This window comes from Hyla sarda, unplaced genomic scaffold, assembly GCF_029499605.1.
Source record: "Hyla sarda isolate aHylSar1 unplaced genomic scaffold, aHylSar1.hap1 scaffold_1685, whole genome shotgun sequence".
In the NCBI taxonomy this organism is placed as follows: domain Eukaryota; kingdom Metazoa; phylum Chordata; class Amphibia; order Anura; family Hylidae; genus Hyla; species Hyla sarda.
This window is the reverse complement of record NW_026608325.1, coordinates 13922-40197: the sequence shown is the minus strand read 5'-3', so window position 1 is coordinate 40197 and position 26276 is coordinate 13922. Positions and strand designations below refer to the sequence as shown.

Genomic DNA, 26276 nt, shown 5'->3' with positions numbered 1-26276 from the left:
ATATAGATAAGTGTGGTGTATATACATCCCTATACATCACATCACCCTGTATATAGATAAGTGTGGTGTATATACATCCCTATACATCACCTCACCCTGTATATAGATATGTGGAGTATATACATCCTATACATCACCTCACCCTGTATATAGATAAGTGTGGTGTATATACATCCCTATACATCACCTCACCCTGTATATAGATACGTGTGGAGTATATACCTCCCTATACATCACCTCACCCTGTATATAGATAAGTGTGGTGTATATACATCCCTATACATCACCTCACCCTGTATATAGATAAGTGTGGAGTATATACATCCTATACATCACCTCACCCTGTATATAGATAAGTGTGGAGTATATACATCCTATACATCACCTCACCCTGTATATAGATAAGTGTGGAGTATATACATCCCTATACATCACCTCACCCTGTATATAGATAAGTGTGGTGTATATACATCCTATACATCACATCACCCTGTATATAGATAAGTGTGGTGTATATACATCCCTATACATCACCTCACCCTGTATATAGATAAGTGTGGAGTATATACACCCTATACATCACCTCACCCTGTATATAGATATGTGGAGTATATACATCCCTATACATCACATCACCCTGTATATAGATAAGTGTGGTGTATATACATCCCTATACATCACATCACCCCGTATATAGATAAGTGTGGAGTATATACATCCCTATACATCACATCACCCTGTATATAGATATGTGGAGTATATACATCCCTATACATCACATCACCCTGTATATAGATATGTGGAGTATATACATCACATCACCCTGTATATAGATAAGTGGAGTATATACATCCCTATACATCACATCACCCTGTATATAGATATGTGGAGTATATACATCACCTCACCCTGTATATAGATATGTGGAGTATATACGTCACATCACCCTGTATATAGATATGTGGAGTATATACATCCCTATACATCACATCACCCTGTATATAGATAAGTGTGGAGTATATACATCCCTATACATCACCTCACCCTGTATATAGATAAGTGTGGAGTATATACACCCTATACATCACCTCACCCTGTATATAGATATGTGGAGTATATACATCCCTATACATCACATCACCCTGTATATAGATATGTGGAGTATATACATCACATCACCCTGTATATAGATAAGTGTGGAGTATATACATCTCTATACATCACCTCACCCTGTATATAGATAAGTGTGGAGTATATACATCCCTATACATCACATCACCCTGTATATAGATAAGTGTGGAGTATATACATCCCTATACATCACATCACCCTGTATATAGATAAGTGGAGTATATACATCACCTCACCCTGTATATAGATATGTGGAGTATATACGTCACATCACCCTGTATATAGGTATGTGGAGTATATACATCACCTCACCCTGTATATAGATAAGTGGAGTATATACATCCCTATACATCACATCACCCTGTATATAGATAAGTGTGGTGTATATACATCCTATACATCACCTCACCCTGTATATAGATAAGTGTGGAGTATATACATCCCTATACATCACATCACCCTGTATATAGATAAGTGTGGTGTATATACACCCTATACATCACCTCACCCTGTATATAGATAAGTGTGGTGTATATACATCCCTATACATCACATCACCCTGTATATAGATAAGTGTGGTGTATATACATCCTATACATCACCTCACCCTGTATATAGATAAGTGTGGTGTATATACATCCCTATACATCACATCACCCTGTATATAGATAAGTGTGGAGTATATACATCCCTATACATCACCTCACCCTGTATATAGATAAGTGTGGTGTATATACATCCCTATACATCACCTCACCCTGTATATAGATAAGTGTGGTGTATATACATCCCTATACATCACATCACCCTGTATATAGATAAGTGTGGAGTATATACATCCCTATACATCACATCACCCTGTATATAGATAAGTGTGGTGTATATACATCCTATACATCACCTCACCCTGTATATAGATAAGTGTGGAGTATATACATCCCTATACGTCACCTCACCCTGTATATAGATAAGTGTGGTGTATATACATCCCTATACATCACCTCACCCTGTATATAGATAAGTGTGGTGTATATACATCCCTATACATCACATCACCCTGTATATAGATAAGTGTGGTGTATATACATCCCTATACATCACCTCACCCTGTATATAGATATGTGGAGTATATACATCCTATACATCACCTCACCCTGTATATAGATAAGTGTGGTGTATATACATCCCTATACATCACCTCACCCTGTATATAGATAAGTGTGGAGTATATACCTCCCTATACATCACCTCACCCTGTATATAGATAAGTGTGGTGTATATACATCCCTATACATCACCTCACCCTGTATATAGATAAGTGTGGAGTATATACATCCTATACATCACCTCACCCTGTATATAGATAAGTGTGGAGTATATACATCCTATACATCACCTCACCCTGTATATAGATAAGTGTGGAGTATATACATCCCTATACATCACCTCACCCTGTATATAGATAAGTGTGGTGTATATACATCCTATACATCACATCACCCTGTATATAGATAAGTGTGGTGTATATACATCCCTATACATCACCTCACCCTGTATATAGATAAGTGTGGAGTATATACACCCTATACATCACCTCACCCTGTATATAGATATGTGGAGTATATACATCCCTATACATCACATCACCCTGTATATAGATAAGTGTGGTGTATATACATCCCTATACATCACATCACCCCGTATATAGATAAGTGTGGAGTATATACATCCCTATACATCACATCACCCTGTATATAGATATGTGGAGTATATACATCCCTATACATCACATCACCCTGTATATAGATATGTGGAGTATATACATCACATCACCCTGTATATAGATAAGTGGAGTATATACGTCACATCACCCTGTATATAGATATGTGGAGTATATACATCCCTATACATCACATCACCCTGTATATAGATATGTGGAGTATATACATCCCTATACATCACATCACCCTGTATATAGATATGTGGAGTATATACATCACCTCACCCTGTATATAGATATGTGGAGTATATACGTCACATCACCCTGTATATAGATATGTGGAGTATATACATCCCTATACATCACATCACCCTGTATATAGATAAGTGTGGAGTATATACATCCCTATACATCACCTCACCCTGTATATAGATAAGTGTGGAGTATATACACCCTATACATCACCTCACCCTGTATATAGATATGTGGAGTATATACATCCCTATACATCACATCACCCTGTATATAGATATGTGGAGTATATACATCACATCACCCTGTATATAGATAAGTGTGGAGTATATACATCTCTATACATCACCTCACCCTGTATATAGATAAGTGTGGAGTATATACATCCCTATACATTACATCACAATGTATATAGATAAGTGTGGAGTATATACATCCCTATACATCACATCACCCTGTATATAGATAAGTGTGGTGTATATACATCCCTATACATCACATCACCCTGTATATAGATAAGTGTGGAGTATATACATCCTTATACATCACATCACCCTGTATATAGATAAGTGTGGAGTATATACATCCCTATACATCACATCACCCTGTATATAGATAAGTGTGGAGTATATACATCCTATACATCACATCACCCCGTATATAGATAAGTGTGGTGTATATACATCCTATACATCACCTCACCCTGTATATAGATAAGTGTGGAGTATATACATCCCTATACGTCACATCACCCTGTATATAGATAAGTGTGGAGTATATACATCCCTATACATCACCTCACCCTGTATATAGATAAGTGTGGTGTATATACATCCTATACATCACCTCACCCTGTATATAGATAAGTGTGGTGTATATACATCCCTATACATCACCTCACCCTGTATATAGATAAGTGTGGTGTATATACATCCCTATACATCACATCACCCTGTATATAGATAAGTGTGGAGTATATACATCCCTATACATCACATCACCCTGTATATAGATAAGTGTGGAGTATATACATCCTATACATCACATCACCCCGTATATAGATAAGTGTGGTGTATATACATCCCTATACATCACCTCACCCTGTATATAGATAAGTGTGGTGTATATACATCCCTATACATCACCTCACCCTGTATATAGATAAGTGTGGAGTATATACATCTCTATACATCACATCACCCCGTATATAGATAAGTGTGGTGTATATACATCCCTATACATCACCTCACCCTGTATATAGATAAGTGTGGTGTATATACATCCCTATACATCACCTCACCCTGTATATAGATAAGTGTGGTGTATATACATCCCTATACATCACCTCACCCTGTATATAGATAAGTGTGGTGTATATACATCCCTATACATCACCTCACCCTGTATATAGATAAGTGTGGAGTATATACCTCCCTATACATCACCTCACCCTGTATATAGATAAGTGTGGAGTATATACCTCCCTATACATCACCTCACCCTGTATATAGATAAGTGTGGTGTATATACATCCCTATACATCACCTCACCCTGTATATAGATATGTGGAGTATATACATCCCTATACATCACCTCACCCTGTATATAGATATGTGGAGTATATACATCCCTATACATCACCTCACCCTGTATATAGATAAGTGTGGAGTATATACATCCCTATACATCACATCACCCTGTATATAGATAAGTGTGGTGTATATACATCCCTATACATCACATCACCCTGTATATAGATAAGTGTGGAGTATATACATCCCTATACATCACATCACCCTGTATATAGATAAGTGTGGAGTATATACATCCCTATACATCACCTCACCCTGTATATAGATATGTGGAGTATATACGTCACATCACCCTGTATATAGATATGTGGAGTATATACATCACATCACCCTGTATATAGATATGTGGAGTATATACATCCCTATACATCACATCACCCTGTATATAGATATGTGGAGTATATACATCACATCACCCTGTATATAGATATGTGGAGTATATACATCACATCACCCTGTATATAGATATGTGGAGTATATACATCACATCACCCTGTATATAGATATGTGGAGTATATACATCACATCACATTGTATATAGATAAGTGGAGTATATACATCACATCACCCTGTATATAGATAAGTGGAGTATATACATCACATCACCCTGTATATAGATAAGTGGAGTATATACATCACATCACCCTGTATATAGATATGTGGAGTATATACGTCACATCACCCTGTATATAGATATGTGGAGTATATACATCCCTATACATCATATCACCCTGTATATAGATAAGTGTGGAGTATATACACCCTATACATCACCTCACCCTGTATATAGATATGTGGAGTATATACATCCCTATACATCACATCACCCTGTATATAGATATGTGGAGTATATACATCCCTATACATCACCTCACCCTGTATATAGATAAGTGTGGTGTATATACATCCCTATACATTACATCACAATGTATATAGATAAGTGTGGAGTATATACATCCCTATACATCACCTCACCCTGTATATAGATAAGTGTGGTGTATATACATCCCTATACATCACCTCACCCTGTATATAGATAAGTGTGGTGTATATACATCCCTATACATCACCTCACCCTGTATATAGATAAGTGTGGTGTATATACATCCCTATACATCACATCACCCTGTATATAGATAAGTGTGGTGTATATACATCCCTATACATCACCTCACCCTGTATATAGATAAGTGTGGTGTATATACATCCCTATACATCACCTCACCCTGTATATAGATAAGTGTGGTGTATATACATCCCTATACATCACATCACCCTGTATATAGATAAGTGTGGTGTATATACATCCCTATACATCACCTCACCCTGTATATAGATAAGTGTGGTGTATATACATCCCTATACATCACCTCACCCTGTATATAGATAAGTGTGGAGTATATACATCCCTATACATCACCTCACCCTGTATATAGATAAGTGTGGAGTATATACATCCCTATACATCACATCACCCCGTATATAGATAAGTGTGGTGTATATACATCCCTATACATCACATCACCCTGTATATAGATAAGTGTGGTGTATATACATCCTATACATCACCTCACCCTGTATATAGATAAGTGTGGTGTATATACATCCCTATACATCACATCACAATGTATATAGATAAGTGTGGAGTATATACATCCTATACATCACCTCACCCTGTATATAGATAAGTGTGGAGTATATACATCCCTATACATCACCTCACCCTGTATATAGATAAGTGTGGTGTATATACATCCTATACATCACCTCACCCTGTATATAGATAAGTGTGGAGTATATACCTCCCTATACATCACCTCACCCTGTATATAGATAAGTGTGGTGTATATACATCCTATACATCACCTCACCCTGTATATAGATAAGTGTGGTGTATATACATCCCTATATATCACATCACCCTGTATATAGATAAGTGTGGTGTATATACATCCCTATACATCACATCACCCTGTATATAGATAAGTGTGGTGTATATACATCCTATACATCACCTCACCCTGTATATAGATAAGTGTGGTGTATATACCTCCCTATACATCACCTCACCCTGTATATAGATAAGTGTGGTGTATATACATCCCTATACATCACCTCACCCTGTATATAGATAAGTGTGGTGTATATACATCCTATACATCACATCACCCTGTATATAGATAAGTGTGGTGTATATACCTCCCTATACATCACCTCACCCTGTATATAGATAAGTGTGGTGTATATACATCCCTATACATCACCTCACTCTGTATATAGATAAGTGTGGTGTATATACATCCTATACATCACCTCACCCTGTATATAGATAAGTGTGGAGTATATACCTCCCTATACATCACCTCACCCTGTATATAGATAAGTGTGGAGTATATACATCCTATACATCACATCACCCTGTATATAGATAAGTGTGGTGTATATACATCCCTATACGTCACCTCACCCTGTATATAGATAAGTGTGGTGTATATACATCCTATACATCACCTCACCCTGTATATAGATAAGTGTGGAGTATATACATCCCTATACATCACATCACCCTGTATATAGATAAGTGTGGTGTATATACATCCCTATACATCACCTCACCCTGTATATAGATAAGTGTGGTGTATATACATCCCTATACATCACCTCACCCTGTATATAGATAAGTGTGGTGTATATACATCCCTATACATCACCTCACCCTGTATATAGATAAGTGTGGAGTATATACATCCCTATACATCACATCACCCTGTATATAGATATGTGGAGTATATACATCCCTATACATCACATCACCCTGTATATAGATATGTGGAGTATATACATCCCTATACATCACCTCACCCTGTATATAGATAAGTGTGGTGTATATACATCCCTATACATCACCTCACCCTGTATATAGATAAGTGTGGTGTATATACATCCCTATACATCACCTCACCCTGTATATAGATATGTGGAGTATATACATCCCTATACATCACATCACCCTGTATATAGATATGTGGAGTATATACGTCACATCACCCTGTATATAGATAAGTGTGGTGTATATACATCCCTATACATCACATCACCCTGTATATAGATAAGTGTGGAGTATATACATCCCTATACATCACCTCACCCTGTATATAGATAAGTGTGGAGTATATACATCCCTATACATCACATCACCCTGTATATAGATATGTGTGGAGTATATACATCCCTATACATCACCTCACCCTGTATATAGTTAAGTGTGGTGTATATACATCTCTATACATCACCTCACCCTGTATATAGATAAGTGTGGTGTATATACATCCCTATACATCACCTCACCCTGTATATAGATAAGTGTGGTGTATATACATCCCTATACATCACCTCACCCTGTATATAGATAAGTGTGGTGTATATACATCCTATACATCACATCACCCTGTATATAGATAAGTGTGGTGTATATACATCCTATACATCACATCACAATGTATATAGATAAGTGTGGAGTATATACATCCCTATACATCACCTCACCCTGTATATAGATAAGTGTGGAGTATATACATCCTATACATCACCTCACCCTGTATATAGATATGTGGAGTATATACGTCACATCACCCTGTATATAGATATGTGGAGTATATACATCACATCACCCTGTATATAGATATGTGGAGTATATACATCCCTATACATCACCTCACCCTGTATATAGATATGTGGAGTATATACATCACATCACCCTGTATATAGATATGTGGAGTATATACATCACATCACCCTGTATATAGATATGTGGAGTATATACATCACATCACCCTGTATATAGATATGTGGAGTGTATACATCACATCACCCTGTATATAGATATGTGGAGTATATACATCACATCACCCTGTATATAGATATGTGGAGTATATACATCACATCACCCTGTATATAGATAAGTGGAGTATATACATCACATCACCCTGTATATAGATATGTGGAGTATATACGTCACATCACCCTGTATATAGATAAGTGGAGTATATACGTCACATCACCCTGTATATAGATATGTGGAGTATATACGTCACATCACCCTGTATATAGATATGTGGAGTATATACGTCACATCACCCTGTATATAGATATGTGGAGAATATACGTCACATCACCCTGTATATAGATATGTGGAGTATATACATCACATCACCCTGTATATAGATATGTGGAGTATATACATCACATCACCCTGTATATAGATATGTGGAGTATATACATCACATCACCCTGTATATAGATAAGTGGAGTATATACATCACATCACCCTGTATAAAGATATGTGGAGTATATACGTCACATCACCCTGTATATAGATATGTGGAGTATATACATCACCTCACCCTGTATATAGATATGTGGAGTATATACATCACCTCACCCTGTATATAGATATGTGGAGTATATACATCACATCACCCTGTATATAGATAAGTGGAGTATATACATCACATCACCCTGTATATAGATATGTGGAGTATATACGTCACATCACCCTGTATATAGATAAGTGGAGTATATACATCACATCACCCTGTATATAGATAAGTGGAGTATATACATCCCTATACATCACATCACCCTGTATATAGATAAGTGGAGTATATACATCACATCACCCTGTATATAGATATGTGGAGTATATACGTCACATCACCCTGTATATAGATATGTGGAGTATATACGTCACATCACCCTGTATATAGATATGTGGAGTATATACGTCACATCACCCTGTATATAGATATGTGGAGAATATACGTCACATCACCCTGTATATAGATATGTGGAGTATATACGTCACATCACCCTGTATATAGATATGTGGAGTATATACATCACATCACCCTGTATATAGATATGTGGAGTATATACATCACATCACCCTGTATATAGATATGTGGAGTATATACATCACATCACCCTGTATATAGATAAGTGGAGTATATACATCACATCACCCTGTATAAAGATATGTGGAGTATATACGTCACATCACCCTGTATATAGATAAGTGGAGTATATACGTCACATCACCCTGTATATAGATAAGTGGAGTATATACGTCACATCACCCTGTATATAGATAAGTGGAGTATATACGTCACATCACCCTGTATATAGATATGTGGAGTATATACGTCACATCACCCTGTATATAGATATGTGGAGTATATACATCACCCTGTATATAGATATGTGGAGTATATAAAATAAAAGACTTCCTCACTATTTGCTCTTCTGTATATAAAGGTTTTCTCTTCTGCCGTTTACATACTTAGTAGGTCACATGATTAGATCACATGACCAGAAGCGCATGACCTCCACCTCCTGAGTGCAGTGAGTTGTAGCGCTGCCCCCTGTGCTGGATGAGATGGACCCGCTCTCTCCCTTCCTGCCCAGCGGTAAGAACCATTATGCAAGTAAACTGGGGGGATTTATACATGTTATATCCTGTATCCCCCTATATATGATCCTCCTCCCCCATGTTCTCTGACTGTTCTCACCATACAGAGAGGCTGAAGCCGCACGAGCACATTCTGGGTGGACTGTCCCCTTCATAATATGTCATTAAGAGAGTTATCACTGTTATCTGTGGTGTTACATAGGACTGCAGGTCACATCTATACATTATCTGTACTCAGAGAGATATCACTGTGTTATCTGTGGTGTTACATAGGACTGCAGGTCACATCTATACATTATCTGTGGTGTTACATAGGACTGCAGGTCACATCTATACATTATCTGTACTCAGAGAGTTATCACTGTGTTATCTGTGGTGTTACATAGGACTGCAGGTCACCTCTATACATTATCTGTGGTGTTACATAGGACTGCAGGTCACCTCTATACATTATCTGTGGTGTTACATAGGACTGCAGGTCACATCTATACATTATCTGTACTCAGAGAGTTATCACTGTTATCTGTGGTGTTACATAGGACTGCAGGTCACATCTATACATTATCTGTACTCAGAGAGTTATCACTGTTATCTGTGGTGTTACATAGGACTGCAGGTCACATCTATACATTATCTGTACTCAGAGAGTTATCACTGTGTTATCTGTGGTGTTACATAGGACTGCAGGTCACATCTATACATTATCTGTACTCAGAGTTATCACTGTGTTATCTGTGGTGTTACATAGGACTGCAGGTCACATCTATACATTATCTGTACTCAGAGTTATCACTATGTTATCTGTGGTGTTACATAGGACTGCAGGTCACATCTATACATTATCTGTACTCAGAGTTATCACTGTGTTATCTGTGGTGTTACATAGGACTGCAGGTCACATCTATACATTATCTGTACTCAGAGAGTTATCACTGTGTTATCTGTGGTGTTACATAGGACTGCAGGTCACATCTATACATTATCTGTACTCAGAGAGTTATCACTGTTATCTGTGGTGTTACATAGGACTGCAGGTCACATCTATACATTATCTGTACTCAGAGAGTTATCACTGTGTTATCTGTGGTGTTACATAGGACTGCAGGTCACATCTATACATTATCTGTACTCAGAGAGTTATCACTGTTATCTGTGGTGTTACATAGGACTGCAGGTCACATCTATACATTATCTGTACTCAGAGAGTTATCACTGTGTTATCTGTGGTGTTACATAGGACTGCAGGTCTCATCTATACATTATCTGTACTCAGAGAGTTATCACTGTGTTATCTGTGGTGTTACATAGGACTGCAGGTCACATCTATACATTATCTGTACTCGGAGTTATCACTGTGTTATCTGTGGTGTTACATAGGACTGCAGGTCACATCTATACATTATCTGTACTCAGAGAGTTATCACTGTTATCTGTGGTGTTACATAGGACTGCAGGTCACATCTATACATTATCTGTGGTGTTACATAGGACTGCAGGTCACCTCTATACATTATCTGTGGTGTTACATAGGACTGCAGCTTGTCTGTGTACGTCTCTTGCAGAGCACCAGCACGTCCGGTACAATCCTCTCCATGATGACTGGGTCCTAGTGTCCGCTCACCGTATGGGGCGCCCATGGCAGGGTCAGCTGGAGAAGCCTCCGCAGGAAGATGTTCCCAGACGTGATCCCAGGAACCCGCTGTGTCCAGGGGCCCGGAGGGCGGGGGGGCAGGTAACGTGTGTGAACAGTGCTCGGCCATCTCCATCCGTCACATAATGATTGGAGAGGATTCTGGGTCCCAGTGGTCAGAATGATTGTGGATCCGGCCCGGCCTCACCTTAGATCTCTATGAAGGCCGAGCTCTGGCCTCTTAATTTTCTAATTTTCCACTTTTGTTTTCCTGAAGGTAAATCCCGACTATACAGGAACTTTTATCTTTGAAAATGACTTCCCTGCCCTTCAGCCTGATGCCCCCGATCCTGGTGAGGAACAGTGGAGGCTAAAGCCCCTTTAAGGAGGTCGCAAAGATAGGAGGTCAAGACCTTGAGTATAGAGGAGGAGGCCCCTGGGTCATGGGGGAGTGTAGAGGAGGAGGCCCCTGGGTCATGGGGGAGTGTAGAGGAGGAGGCCCCTGGGTCATTGGGGAGTGTAGAGGAGGAGGCCCCTGGGTCATGGGGGAGTGTAGAGGAGGAGGCCCCTGGGTCATGGGGGAGTGTAGAGGAGGAGGCCCCTGGGTCATGGGGGAGTGTAGAGGAGGAGGCCCCTGGGTCATGGGGGAGTGTAGAGGAGGAGGCCCCTGGGTCATGGGGGAGTGTAGAGGAGGAGGCCCCTGGGTCATGGGGGAGTGTAGAGGAGGAGGCCCCTGGGTCATGGGGGAGTGTAGAGGAGGAGGCCCCTGGGTCATGGGGGAGTGTAGAGGAGGAGGCCCCTGGGTCATGGGGGAGTGTAGAGGAGGAGGCCCCTGGGTCATGGGGGAGTGTAGAGGAGGAGGCCCCTGGGTCATGGGGGAGTGTAGAGGAGGAGGCCCCTGGGTCATGGGGGAGTGTAGAGGAGGAGGCCCCTGGGTCATGGGGGAGTGTAGAGGAGGAGGCACCTGGGTCATGGGGGAGTGTAGAGGAGGAGGCCCCTGGGTCATGGGGGAGTGTAGAGGAGGAGGAGAAGGAGGCCCCTGGGTCATGGGGGAGTGTAGAGGAGGAGGAGGAGGCCTCTGGGTCATGGGGGAGTTTAGAGGTGGAGGCACCTGTGTCATGGGGGAGTGTAGAGGAGGAGGCCCCTGGGTCATGGGGGAGTGTAGAGGAGGAGGCCCCTGGGTCATGGGGGAGTGTAGAGGAGGAGGCCCCTGGGTCATGGGGGAGTGTAGAGGAGGAGGCCCCTGGGTCATGGGGGAGTGTAGAGGAGGAGGCCCCTGGGTCATGGGGGAGTGTAGAGGAGGAGGCCCCTGGGTCATGGGGGAGTGTAGAGGAGGAGGCCCCTGGGTCATGGGGGAGTGTAGAGGAGGAGGCCCCTGGGTCATGGGGGAGTGTAGAGGAGGAGGCCCCTGGGTCATGGGGGAGTGTAGAGGAGGAGGCGCCTGGGTCATGGGGGAGTGTAGAGGAGGAGGCGCCTGGGTCATGGGGGAGTGTAGAGGAGGAGGCGCCTGGGTCATGGGGGAGTGTAGAGGAGGAGGCGCCTGGGTCATGGGGGAGTGTAGAGGAGGAGGCCCCTGGGTCATGGGGGAGTGTAGAGGAGGAGGCCCCTGGGTCATGGGGGAGTGTAGAGGAGGAGGCCCCTCAAGGAGTGTAGAGGAGGAGGCACCTGGGTCATTGGGGGAGTATAGAGGAGGAGGTGGCTAGGTCATGGGTGGATGTAGAGGAGGAGGAGGAGGCGGCCCCTTCCTTGGTCATGGGTGGATGTAGAGGAGGAGGTGGTTAGGTCATGGGTGGGTGTGGGCAGGAGGCGGCAGGCTTGTAAGAGGGGAGAAGGTGGCCAGGTTATGGGTGGGTTGTAGATGTGAAGGTGGCCAGGTGGGCCTGTAGTTGTGAAGGTAGGCAGGTGGTTGGGTTGTAGGTGTGTAGGTGGCCAGGTTATGGATGGGTGGGGTTTTAGTTGTAAAGGTGGCTGAGTTTTGGGTGGGCTTATGGCTTGTAGGTGTAAAGGTGGCCAGGTTATGGTGGGTGTTTAGGTTGTTGGTGCAAAGGGTACCGGTTTATGGGCATGTGTAGTTGTGCAGGTGGCCAGGTCATAGGTGGGTGGGGTGTATGTGTGAAGGTGGCAATGTTATGGGTGGTTGGCCAGTTGGGTTGTAGGTGTGATGGGTGCTCGGTTATTAATGGTTGGATTGTAGGTGTGATGGGTGCTCGGTTATTTGGTTGGGTTGTAGGTGTGATGGGTGCTCGGTTATTGATGGTTGGGTTATAGGTGTGATGGGTGCTCGGTTATTTGGTTGGGTTGTAGGTGTGATGGGTGCTTGGTTATTGATGGGTGGGTTGTAGGTGTGATGGGTGCTTGGTTATTGATGGTTGGGTTGTAGGTGTGATGGGGGCTCGGCTATTGATGGTTGGGTTGTAGGTGTGATGGGTGCTCGGTTATTGATGGTTGGGTTTTAGGTGTGATGGGTGCCTGGTTATTGATTGGCCTGTAGGTGTGATGGGTGCTCTGTTATTGATGGTTGGGTTATAGGCGTGATGGGTGCTCGCTTATTGATGGTTGGGTTGTAGGTGTGATGGGTGCTCGCTTATTGATGGTTGGGTTGTAGGTGTGATGGATGCTCGCTTATTGATGGTTGGGTTGTAGGTGTGACGGGTGCTCGCTTATTGATGGTTGGGTTGTAGGTGTGATGGGTGCTCGCTTATTGATGGTTGGGTTGTAGGTGTGATGGGTGCTTGCTTATTGATGGTTGGGTTGTAGGTGTGATGGGTGCTCACTTATTGATGGTTGGTTTGTAGGGGTGATGGGTGCTTGGTTATTGATGATTCGGTTGTAGGTGTGATGGGTGCTCGCTTATTGATGGTAGGGTTGTAGGTGTGATGGGTGCTCGCTTATTGATGGTTGGGTTGTAGGTGTGATGGGTGCTCGCTTATTGATGGTTGGGTTGTAGGTGTGACGGGTGCTCGCTTATTGATGGTTGGGTTGTAGGTGTGACGGGTGCTCGCTTATTGATGGTTGGGTATTAGGTGTGACGGGCGCTCGCTTATTGATGGTTGGGTTGTAGGTGTGACGGGCGCTCGCTTATTGATGGTTGGGTTGTAGGTGTGACGGGCGCTCGCTTATTGATGGTTGGGTTGTAGGTGTGACGGGCGCTCGCTTATTGATGGTTGGGTTGTAGGTGTGACGGGCGCTCGCTTATTGATGGTTGGGTTGTAGGTGTGACGGGTGCTCGCTTATTGATGGTTGGGTTGTAGGTGTGACGGGTGCTCGCTTATTGATGGTAGGGTTGTAGGTGTGATGGGTGCTCGCTTATTGATGGTTGGGTTGTAGGTGTGACGGGTGCTCGCTTATTGATGGTTGGGTTGTAGGTGTCACGGGTGCTCGCTTATTGATGGTTGGGTTGTAGGTGTCACGGGTGCTCGCTGATTGATGGTTGGGTTGTAGGTGTCACGGGTGCTCGCTGATTGATGGTTGGGTTGTAGGTGTCACGGGTGCTCGCTTATTGATGGTTGGGTTGTAGGTGTGATGGGTGCTTGCTTATTGATGGTTGGGTTGTAGGTGTGATGGGTGCTCGCTTATTGATGGATCTGTAGGTGTGATGGGTGCTCGCTTATTGATGGTTGGTTTGTAGGGGTGATGGGTGCTTGGTTATTGATGGTTCGGTTGTAGGTGTGATGGTTGCTCGCTTATTGATGGTAGGGTTGTAGGTGTGATGGGTGCTCGCTTATTGATGGTTGGGTTGTAGGTGTGACGGGTGCTCGCTTATTGATGGTTGGGTTGTAGGTGTCACGGGTGCTCGCTTATTGATGGTTGGGTTGTAGGTGTCACGGGTGCTCGCTTATTGATGGTTGGGTTGTAGGTGTCACGGGTGCTCGCTGATTGATGGTTGGGTTGTAGGTGTCACGGGTGCTCGCTTATTGATGGTTGGGTTGTAGGTGTCACGGGTGCTCGCTGATTGATGGTTGGGTTGTAGGTGTCACGGGTGCTCGCTTATTGATGGTTGGGTTGTAGGTGTGATGGGTGCTTGCTTATTGATGGTTGGGTTGTAGGTGTGATGGGTGCTTGCTTATTGATGGTTGGGTTGTAGGTGTGATGGGTGCTCGCTTATTGATGGTTGGTTTGTAGGGGTGATGGGTGCTTGGTTATTGATGGTTCGGTTGTAGGTGTGATGGGTGCTCGCTTATTGATGGTAGGGTTGTAGGTGTGATGGGTGCTCGCTTATTGATGGTTGGGTTGTAGGTGTGATGGGTGCTCGCTTATTGATGGTTGGGTTGTAGGTGTGACGGGTGCTCACTTATTGATGGTTGGGTTGTAGGTGTGACGGGTGCTCGCTTATTGATGGTTGGGTTGTAGGTGTGACGGGCGCTCGCTTATTGATGGTTGGGTTGTAGGTGTGACGGGCGCTCGCTTATTGATGGTTGGGTTGTAGGTGTGACGGGCGCTCGCTTATTGATGTTTGGGTTGTAGGTGTGACGGGCGCTCGCTTATTGATGGTTGGGTTGTAGGTGTGACGGGCGCTCGCTTATTGATGGTTGGGTTGTAGGTGTGACGGGCGCTCGCTTATTGATGGTTGGGTTGTAGGTGTGACGGGCGCTCGCTTATTGATGGTTGGGTTGTAGGTGTGACTGGTGCTCGCTTATTGATGGTTGGGTTGCAGGTGTGACGGGTGCTCGCTTATTGATGGTTGGGTTGTAGGTGTCACGGGTGCTCGCTTATTGATGGTTGGGTTGTAGGTGTCACGGGTGCTCGCTTATTGATGGTAGGGTTGTAGGTGTGACGGGTGCTCGCTTATTGATGGTTGGGTTGTAGGTGTCACGGGTGCTCGCTGGTTGATGGTTGGGTTGTAGGTTTCACGGGTGCTCGCTGGTTGATGGTTGGGTTGTAGGTGTCACGGGTGCTCGCTGGTTGATGGTTGGGTTGTAGGTGTCACGGGTGCTCGCTTGTTGATGGTTGGGTTGTAGGTGTCACGGGTGCTCGCTGGTTGATGGTTGGGTTGTAGGTGTCACGGGTGCTCGCTGGTTGATGGTTGGGTTGTAGGTGTCACGGGTGCTCGCTGGTTGATGGTTGGGTTGTAGGTTTCACGGGTGCTCGCTGGTTGATGGTTGGGTTGTAGGTGTCACGGGTGCTCGCTGGTTGATGGTTGGGTTGTAGGTGTCACGGGTGCTCGCTGGTTGATGGTTGGGTTGTAGGTGTCACGGGTGCTCGCTTATTGATGGTTGGGTTGTAGGTGTCACGGGTGCTCGCTGGTTGATGGTTGGGTTGTAGGTGTCACGGGTGCTCGCTGGTTGATGGTTGGGTTGTAGGTGTCACGGGTGCTCGCTGGTTGATGGTTGGGTTGTAGGTGTCACGGGTGCTCGCTGGTTGATGGTTGGGTTGTAGGTTTCACGGGTGCTCGCTGGTTGATGGTTGGGTTGTAGGTGTCACGGGTGCTCGCTGGTTGATGGTTGGGTTGTAGGTGTCACGGGTGCTCGCTGGTTGATGGTTGGGTTGTAGGTGTCACGGGTGCTCGCTGGTTGATGGTTGGGTTGTAGGTGTCACGGGTGCTCGCTGGTTGATGGTTGGGTTGTAGGTGTCACGGGTGCTCGCTGGTTGATGGTTGGGTTGTAGGTGTCACGGGTGCTCGCTGGTTGATGGTTGGGTTGTAGGTGTCACGGGTGCTCGCTGGTTGATGGTTGGGTTGTAGGTGTCACGGGTGCTCGCTGGTTGATGGTTGGGTTGTAGGTGTCACGGGTGCTCGCTGGTTGATGGTTGGGTTGTAGGTGTCACGGGTGCTCGCTGGTTGATGGTTGGGTTGTAGGTGTCACGGGTGCTCGCTGGTTGATGGTTGGGTTGTAGGTGTCACGGGTGCTCGCTGGTTGATGGTTGGGTTGTAGGTGTCACGGGTGCTCGCTGGTTGATGGTTGGGTTGTAGGTGTCACGGGTGCTCGCTGGTTGATGGTTGGGTTGTAGGTGTCACGGGTGCTCGCTGGTTGATGGTTGGGTTGTAGGTGTCACGGGTGCTCGCTGGTTGATGGTTGGGTTGTAGGTGTCACGGGTGCTCGCTGGTTGATGGTTGGGTTGTAGGTGTCACGGGTGCTCGCTGGTTGATGGTTGGGTTGTAGGTGTCACGGGTGCTCGCTGGTTGATGGTTGGGTTGTAGGTGTCACGGGTGCTCGCTGGTTGATGGTTGGGTTGTAGGTGTCACGGGTGCTCGCTGGTTGATGGTTGGGTTGTAGGTGTCACGGGTGCTCGCTGGTTGATGGTTGGGTTGTAGGTGTCACGGGTGCTCGCTGGTTGATGGTTGGGTTGTAGGTGTCACGGGTGCTCGCTGGTTGATGGTTGGGTTGTAGGTGTCACGGGTGCTCGCTGGTTGATGGTTGGGTTGTAGGTGTCACGGGTGCTCGCTGGTTGATGGATCTGTAGATATGAAGTTGACCGGGTCATTATTAGGCTGCATTCACGCTAAGTTTTGTCCATATTGGGACTGGATCTGTCTGGGAGATAACCAGTCGCTCGTGTATTTCGGCTGGATCCTGCCCCCGTGTCATTCATTTGAATGAGCTGATTGGAGTCAGATAGTGACTCCGGTCAGCGCATTTCTACCTGTATCCGGTTTTCCAGCCGGACTGAAAACTGCAGCATACCGGAAAACGGATATGGGGAAAAAAGTGAGCCGACCGGAGTCACGATCTGACTCCGATTCTCTCATGCAAATGAATGAGACGGGGGCCGGACCCGGTAGGGACAAAACCTAGTGCGAACCCCCCAGCCTTACATTGTATCTCAGTCTCCATCTCTTCTATCCTTTAGGTCCCAGTGAACATCCATTACTCCAGGCGGGATCTGCACGAGGAGTCTGGTACTTCTATCCTCTCTCTGTATTATGGGTGGGGTATAAGTGCGGGGTCCCTCCATCTCTGTATAGACCCCATTTTCTCCTTCCGTTCTTCCACTGACCCCTTATACTTTTCCTCAGCCAGGTCATGTGTTTCCATCCTTGGTCAGACATCACCCTTCCTCTCATGTCCTTGGAGGAGGTCCGGGCTGTGATTGACAAGTGGGCGGAGATAAACATGGACTTGGGCACCACTTATCCCTGGGTTCAGGTGAGGAATAATGAAGCTGCCTCATTGCTTTGTACTGCAGCGCGACTCTTCTGCTTGAATTCTCGGTGGCTTTGGTTTTCCTGTTGTATCTGACATCTCTTTTCTTTATTTCCAGATTTTTGAGAATAAAGGAGCCATGATGGGCTGCTCCAACCCGCACCCCCACTGCCAGGTAATGTTGTATGTAGTGGAGGTGTGACGGCCTGCAGTGTAAAGTACAGTGGTCCCTCAAGTTACAATATTAATTCGTTCTGGGACGACCATTGTAGGTTGGGACCATTGTAGGTTGGGACCATTGTAGGTTGGGACCAGAACTCTATGGAAACCTGGTAATTGGTTCTAAAGGCACCAAAATGTCATCCGAAAATAGGAAAAAGTGAGGATTAAAGAAAAATAAGTAGATAACTAATATAGATAAAGCAAATCCTTACATATAAAAGTAATAAAGATCTGCTGGGAGCTGTAATCACTATCTATGTCAGTGTTTCCGAGGCAGGGAGCCTCTAGCTGTTGCAAAACTACAACTCCCAGCATGCCCGGACAGCCAAAGGGCATGCTGGGAGTTGTAATTTTGCAACAGCTGTGGGCACCCTGCTTGGGAAACGCTGGTCTATGTAGAGGACAGGAGCTTCATCAGGGTCCTGTACAGAACACGCAATGTCCTAAAAAAGTAACATGGAGCCGCCCTCACCTGGTGTCCAAAGGAGCAGGTAACCCTGGTACAGGTAAAGAGTACAGAACATGTAATACCTCCCTGTACTGTAGGGGGCGCTACCAGACACCAGTCAGTGCATACACTTCAGTAATACAGGTAAAGAGTACAGAACATGTAATACCTCCCTGTACTGTAGGGGGCGCTACCAGACACCAGTCAGTGCATACACTTCAGTAATACAGGTAAAGAGTACAGAACATGTAATATCTCCCTGTACTGTAATGGGCGCTACCAGACAACAGTCAGTGCATACACTTCAGTAATACAGGTAAAGAGTACAGAACATGTAATACCTCCCTGTACTGTAGGGGGCGCTACCAGACAGCCAGTCAGTGCATACACTTCAGTAATACAGGTAAAGAGTACAGAACATGTAATACCTCCCTGTACTGTAGGGAGCGCTACCAGACACCAGTCAGTGCATACACTTCAGTAATACAGGTAAAGAATACAGAACATGTAATGCCTCCCTGTACTGTAGGGGGCACTACCAGACACCAGTCAGTGCATACACTTCAGTAATACAGGTAAAGAGTACAGAACATGTAATACCTCCCTGTACTGTAGGGGGCACTACCAGACACCAGTCTGTACATACACTTCAGTAATACAGGTAAAGAGTACAGAACATGTAATACCTCCCTGTACTGTAGGGGGCGCTACCAGACACCAGTCAGTGCATACACTTCAGTAATTCAGGGGTTTTACCAGTGAATGCCCATTCTGATTGGTCAGTTCTTTCTTCAGCCACTGACACCTTTTACAGATTTGGACTGTCTGTACATTGTATGTTGAGTGTGGTTTCAACTTACAATGGTCCATAAGACTATTGTATGTTGAGGCCATAGTAAGTTGAGGGATCACTGTATGGCCTCCTGCTCCGGTTCACTCACCTTTTGACCTGTGATTGTGCCCCCTATTCTTTCCCTCCATTAGTGAAGATCGGATTGAGGTGATGAGGGGGGGTCCAGCACAATGAGTGGGTGCATATGATGGGGCTTACACTGCCATGTACCCCATACTTTAAACTGCAGTTCTGCTCCATTTTCTTTTCTTAAGATCTGGGCGAGTAATTTCCTTCCGAACGAGGCCCAGACTGAGGACCGGACACAGAGGGAATACCTGAAGAAACATGGCACCCCCATGTTAGTAGAGTATGGAAGACTAGAGGAGGAGAAGAAGGTGGGTGCACTGTGTACAGGATAAGGGGGGTAGGTCAGCATAAGGGTTAACGGGGTATTCTGGGTTTATACATCCTGTCCCCATCTCGGAGGCAGCGCCCTGCACATGTCGGGGGCTGCACAGAGATCACGGGGGTCCCCTGCCATCATACATATTATGCCCTATCCTTTGGATAGGGGATAGGATGTATAAACCCGGAATACCCCTTTAACACTTCCTTATGTCTCTAGGAGAGGCTGGTGCTGAGTAATGACCATTGGCTGGTGCTGGTCCCGTACTGGGCAGTTTGGCCGTTTCAGACTCTTCTTCTACCGCGTCGTCATGTGACCCGCCTCCAGGACCTCAGCGGCGCAGAAAGGGACAGTAGGTATTTCCAACAGAGAGAAATGTTCCGTATGTATTAAAGACCACTGATTCCTGTATGTATGTATGTGTGTGTGTGTGTGTGTGTGTGTGTATGTATATATAAACACTCCTCTCACCCCACCCCTAAAATGGCCCAAGTGGTTGTTTTCCTTCTCCTATCTGGCTCCCCTCTTACCCCTTCCCCTATCTGGCTCCCCTCTTACCCCCTTCTCCTATCTGGCTCCCCTCTTACCCCTCCTCCTATCTGGCTCCCCTCTTACCCCTTCCCCTATCTGTCTCCCCTCTTACCCCTTCCCCTATCTGGCTCCCCTCTTACCCCTTCCCCTATCTGTCTCCCCTCTTACCCCCTCCTCCTGTCTGGCTCCCCTCTTACCCCTTCCCCTATCTGTCTCCCCTCTTACCCCCTTCTCCTATCTGGCTCCCCTCTTACCCCTTCCCCTATCTGTCTCCCCTCTTACCCCCTCCTCCTGTCTGGCTCCCCTCTTACCCCCTTCTCCTGTCTGGCTCCCCTCTTACCCCCTTCTCCTGTCTGGCTCCCCTCTTACCCCCTTCTCCTGTCTGGCTCCCCTCTTACCCCCTTCTCCTGTCTGGCTCCCCTCTTACCCCCTTCTCCTGTCTGGCTCCCCTCTTACCCCTCCTCCTGTCTGGCTCCCCTCTTACCCCCTTCTCCTGTCTGGCTCCCCTCTTACCCCCTTCTCCTGTCTGGCTCCCCTCTTACCCCCTTCTCCTGTCTGGCTCCCCTCTTACCCCCTCCTCCTGTCTGGCTCCCCTCTTACCCCCTCCTCCTGTCTGGCTCCCCTCTTACCCCCTTCTCCTGTCTGGCTCCCCTCTTACCCCCTTCTCCTGTCTGGCTCCCCTCTTACCCCCTTCTCCTGTCTGGCTCCCCTCTTACCCCCTCCTCCTGTCTGGCTCCCCTCTTACCCCTCCTCCTGTCTGGCTCCCCTCTTACCCCTCCTCCTGTCTGGCTCCCCTCTTACCCCCTTCTCCTGTCTGGCTCCCCTCCTACCCCTCCTCCTGTCTGGCTCCCCTCTTACCCCTCCTCCTGTCTGGCTCCCCTCTTACCCCCTCCTCCTGTCTGGCTCCCTTCTTACCCCCTCCTCCTGTCTGGCTCCCCTCTTACCCCCTCCTCCTGTCTGGCTCCCCTCTTACCCCCTCCTCCTGTCTGGCTCCCCTCTTACCCCCTCCTCCTGTCTGGCTCCCCTCTTACCCCCTCCTCCTATCTGGCTCCCCTTTTACCCCCTCCTCCTGTCTGGCTTCCCGCTTACCCCTCCTCCTGTCTGGCTCCCCTCTTACCCCTCCTCCTGTCTGGCTCCCCTCTTGCCCCCTTCTCCTGTCTGGCTCCCCTCTTACCCCCTTCTCCTATCTGGCTCCCCTCTTACCCCTCCTCCTGTCTGGCTCCCCTCTTGCCCCCTTCTCCTGTCTGGCTCCCCTCTTACCCCCTTCTCCTGTCTGGCTCCCCTCTTACCCCTCCTCCTGTCTGGCTCCCCTCCTACCCCTCCTCCTGTCTGGCTCCCCTCTTGCCCCAAATACCCCTTATATTCTGCTCCTTGTTACCCCTTTTACCCCACGCCCTCCTCACTCATCTGTGATGTCCGTCTCATTTCCTCTTCTCAGGTTTGGCGTCAATCATGAAGCGGCTGCTCTGCAAGTACGACAACCTGTTTGAGATCTCCTTCCCGTACTCCATGGGCTGGCATGGTGGGTGACATCATAAGAGCCCAAACCCAATTCAGACCTCTCCAAAATGACCGTATTAAGTGCACAGTCTGTCATCCTGCATCTTTACCACCTTGAAGTCGCATCCCTCTTACAGACCCCCTTGAAGGGGTTGATGCAACCATCCCTGGTGGGCAAGAGTACTGAAGGGGTTGACATTACCATTCTTGGGGTCTACATCGGGCAACCATACCTGGTGGGCTAGAGTACAGGAGGAGTTGACACAACCATACCTGGTGGGTTAGAGTACAGGAGGGGCTGCTGTAAGCATCCCTGGTGGGCGAGAGCACTAAATATGTTGATATAACCATCCCTGGTGGGCTAGAGTACTAACGAGGTAGACACAACCCTCCCTGGTGGGCTAAAGTGCTCCTACATCTTCTGATGAGCTCATATTGCTTCTTTTCTTCCTACAGGGGCCCCAACGGGTAGTCACCTGAGTGAGGACTGCAGCCACTGGCAGCTCCATGCTCACTACTACCCCCCGCTCCTGCGCTCCGCCTCCGTACGGAAGTTTATGGTGGGATACGAGATGTTGGCCCAAGCTCAGAGGGACCTGACAGCGGAGCAGGTGAGCGGATTATAGAATCTGAAGAACATTACAGCTTACATGATATCCTGGCATGCTCTGTCCCTGCTCTGGTGTATGGGGACATGATATCCCAGCAAGCTCTGTACCTGCTCCCGTGTATGGGGACCTGATATCCCAGCATGCTCTGTCCCTGCTCCTGTGTATGGGGACATGATATCCCAGCATGCTCTGTCCCTGCTCCGGTGTATGGGGACATGATATCCCAGCATGCTCTGTCCCTGCTCCGGTGTATGAGGACATGATATCCCACCATGCTCTGTCCCTGCTCCGGTGTATGAGGACATGATATCCCGGCATGCTCTGTCCCTGCTCCGGTGTATGAGGACATGATATCCCTGCATGCTCTGTCCCTGCTCCGGTGTATGAGGACATGATATCCCGGCATGCTCTGTCCCTGCTCCGGTGTATGAGGACATGATATCCCGGCATGCTCTGTCCCTGCTCCGGTGTATGAGGACATGATATCCCAGCATGCTCTGTCCTTGCTCCGGTGTATGAGGACATGATATCCCAGCATGCTCTGTCCCTGCTCCGGTGTATGAGGACATGATATCCCGGCATGCTCTGTCCCTGCTCCGGTGTATGAGGACATGATATCCCAGCATGCTCTGGTGTATGAGGACATGATATCCCAGCATGCTCTGTCCCTGCTCCGGTGTATGAGGACATGATATCCCAGCATGCTCTGTCCCTGCTTCGGTGTATGAGGACATGATATCCCAGCATGCTCTGTCCCTGCTCCGGTGTATGAGGACATGATATCCCGGCATGCTCTGTCCCTGCTCCGGTGTATGAGGACATGATATCCCGGCATGCTCTGTCCCTGCTCCTGTGTATGAGGACATGATATCCCAGCATGCTCTGTCCCTGCTCCGGTGTATGGGGACATGATATCCCAGCATGCTCTGTCCCTGCTCGGGTGTATGAGGACATGATATCCCAGCATGCTCTGTCCCTGCTCCGGTGTATGAGGACATGATATCCCAGCATGCTCTGGTGTATGAGGACATGATATCCCAGCATGCTCTGTCCCTGCTCCGGTGTATGAGGACATGATATCCCAGCATGCTCTGTCCCTGCTCCGGTGTATGAGGACATGATATCCCGGCATGCTCTGTCCCTGCTCCGGTGTATGAGGACATGATATCCCGGCATGCTCTGTCCCTGCTCCGGTGTATGAGGACATGATATCCCAGCATGCTCTGGTGTATGAGGACATGATATCCCAGCATGCTCTGTCCCTGCTCCGGTGTATGAGGACATGATATCCCAGCATGCTCTGTCCCTGCTTCGGTGTATGAGGACATGATATCCCAGCATATGGGGGGGAGGGCGCCATGATATCTCGGTATTCTCTGTCCCTGTTCTGTCCCTGCTCCGGTGTATTGGGCCATGAAGTCCCTGCTCTGTCCCTGCTCTGTCCCTGCTCTGTCCCTGCTCTGTCCCTGCTCTGTCCCTGCTCTGTCCCTGCTCTGTCCCTGCTCTGTCCCTGCTCTGTCCCTGCTCTGTCCCTGCTCTGTCCCTGCTCTGTCCCTGCTCTGTCCCTGCTCTGTCCCTGCTCGGCTAACCCCTAGGTCCAGGCTCCTTTTCCCTCATCTCAATAACATTTTTCTGTTTCCCTCCCAGGCAGCCGAGCGTCTGAGAAACCTTCCTGAAGAACATTATAAGCTGAGGACATCGGAGGCGCCCCCAAGTGGTGGAGCAGAGTAGTGACCCCGTATAGGCAGCAGCATGTCCTGTATTTGTCTGTGTGTCATCAGTCTGTCCGCTCTGTACAGTTATAAGAGAAATTATACAAGAAATGTTCTTATTTCTACATATTTCTACATCTCATTTTGTTTCACTAAGAACTGATGTTCTCCTACAAGGGGAAGATTGATGATGTCACAACTGTAGAGTATACAGTATACATAGAGCGGTGATGTCACATCTATAGAGTATACAGTATATATAGAGCGGTGATATCACATCTATAGAGTATACAGTATATATATAGAGCGGTGATGTCACATCTATAGAGTATACAGTATATATATATATATATATATATAGAGCAGTGATGTCACATCTATAGAGTATACAGTATATATATATAGCGGTGATGTCACATCTATAGAGTATACAGTATATATAGAGCGGTGATGTCACATCTATTGAGTATACAGTGTATACATAGAGCGGTGATGTCACATCTATAGAGTATACAGTATATATAGAGCGGTGATGTCACATCTATAGAGTATACAGTATACATAGAGCGGTGATGTCACATCTATAGAGTATACAGTATATATATAGAGCGGTGATGTCACATCTATAGAGTATACAGTATATATATAGAGCGGTGATGTCACATCTATAGAGTATACAGTATATATATAGAGCGGTGATGTCACATCTATAGAGTATACAGTATACATAGAGCGGTGAGGTCACATCTATAGAGTATACAGTATACATAGAGCGGTGATGTCACATCTATAGAGTATACAGTATACATAGAGCGGTGATGTCACATCTATAGAGTATACAGTATACATAGAGCGGTGATGTCACATCTATAGAGTATACAGTATACATAGAGCGGTGAGGTCACATCTATAGAGTATACAGTATACATAGAGCGGTGAGGTCACATCTATAGAGTATACAGTATACATAGAGCGGTGATGTCACATCTATAGAGTATACAGTATACATAGAGCGGTGATGTCACATCTATAGAGTATACAGTATATATAGAGCGGTGAGGTCACATCTATAGAGTATACAGTATATATATAGAGCGGTGATGTCATCTCCTGTATAATATATATGATATCTGGAGAGCA

The 26276-nt window shown here is 46.0% G+C and overlaps 1 protein-coding gene across 3 annotated transcripts in view; it reads left to right on the top strand.

The window, feature by feature from the left end:
* GALT (galactose-1-phosphate uridylyltransferase) overlaps nucleotides 1–25325 on the top strand; it is a 60183-nt gene extending 34858 nt beyond the window's left edge. The window contains exons 2-12 of one of the 3 annotated variants that reach the window (XM_056552537.1): nucleotides 10041–10160; nucleotides 11725–11894; nucleotides 12070–12145; nucleotides 18579–18627; nucleotides 18745–18874; nucleotides 18990–19046; nucleotides 20649–20771; nucleotides 21002–21134; nucleotides 22752–22835; nucleotides 23270–23424; nucleotides 25072–25325. In XM_056552537.1, coding sequence (XP_056408512.1) covers nucleotides 10130–10160; nucleotides 11725–11894; nucleotides 12070–12145; nucleotides 18579–18627; nucleotides 18745–18874; nucleotides 18990–19046; nucleotides 20649–20771; nucleotides 21002–21134; nucleotides 22752–22835; nucleotides 23270–23424; nucleotides 25072–25155 — 1092 coding nt within the window. In that variant the 5' untranslated portion in view covers nucleotides 10041–10129 and the 3' untranslated portion in view covers nucleotides 25156–25325. Of the gene's footprint in view, nucleotides 1–10037; nucleotides 10161–10276; nucleotides 10323–11724; nucleotides 11895–12069; nucleotides 12146–18578; nucleotides 18628–18744; nucleotides 18875–18989; nucleotides 19047–20648; nucleotides 20772–21001; nucleotides 21135–22751; nucleotides 22836–23269; nucleotides 23425–25071 lie in introns of those variants that run through there. The other 2 variants (XM_056552536.1, XM_056552538.1) reach the window with 2 other exon arrangements.
* Nucleotides 25326–26276: the final 951 nt, after the last annotated feature.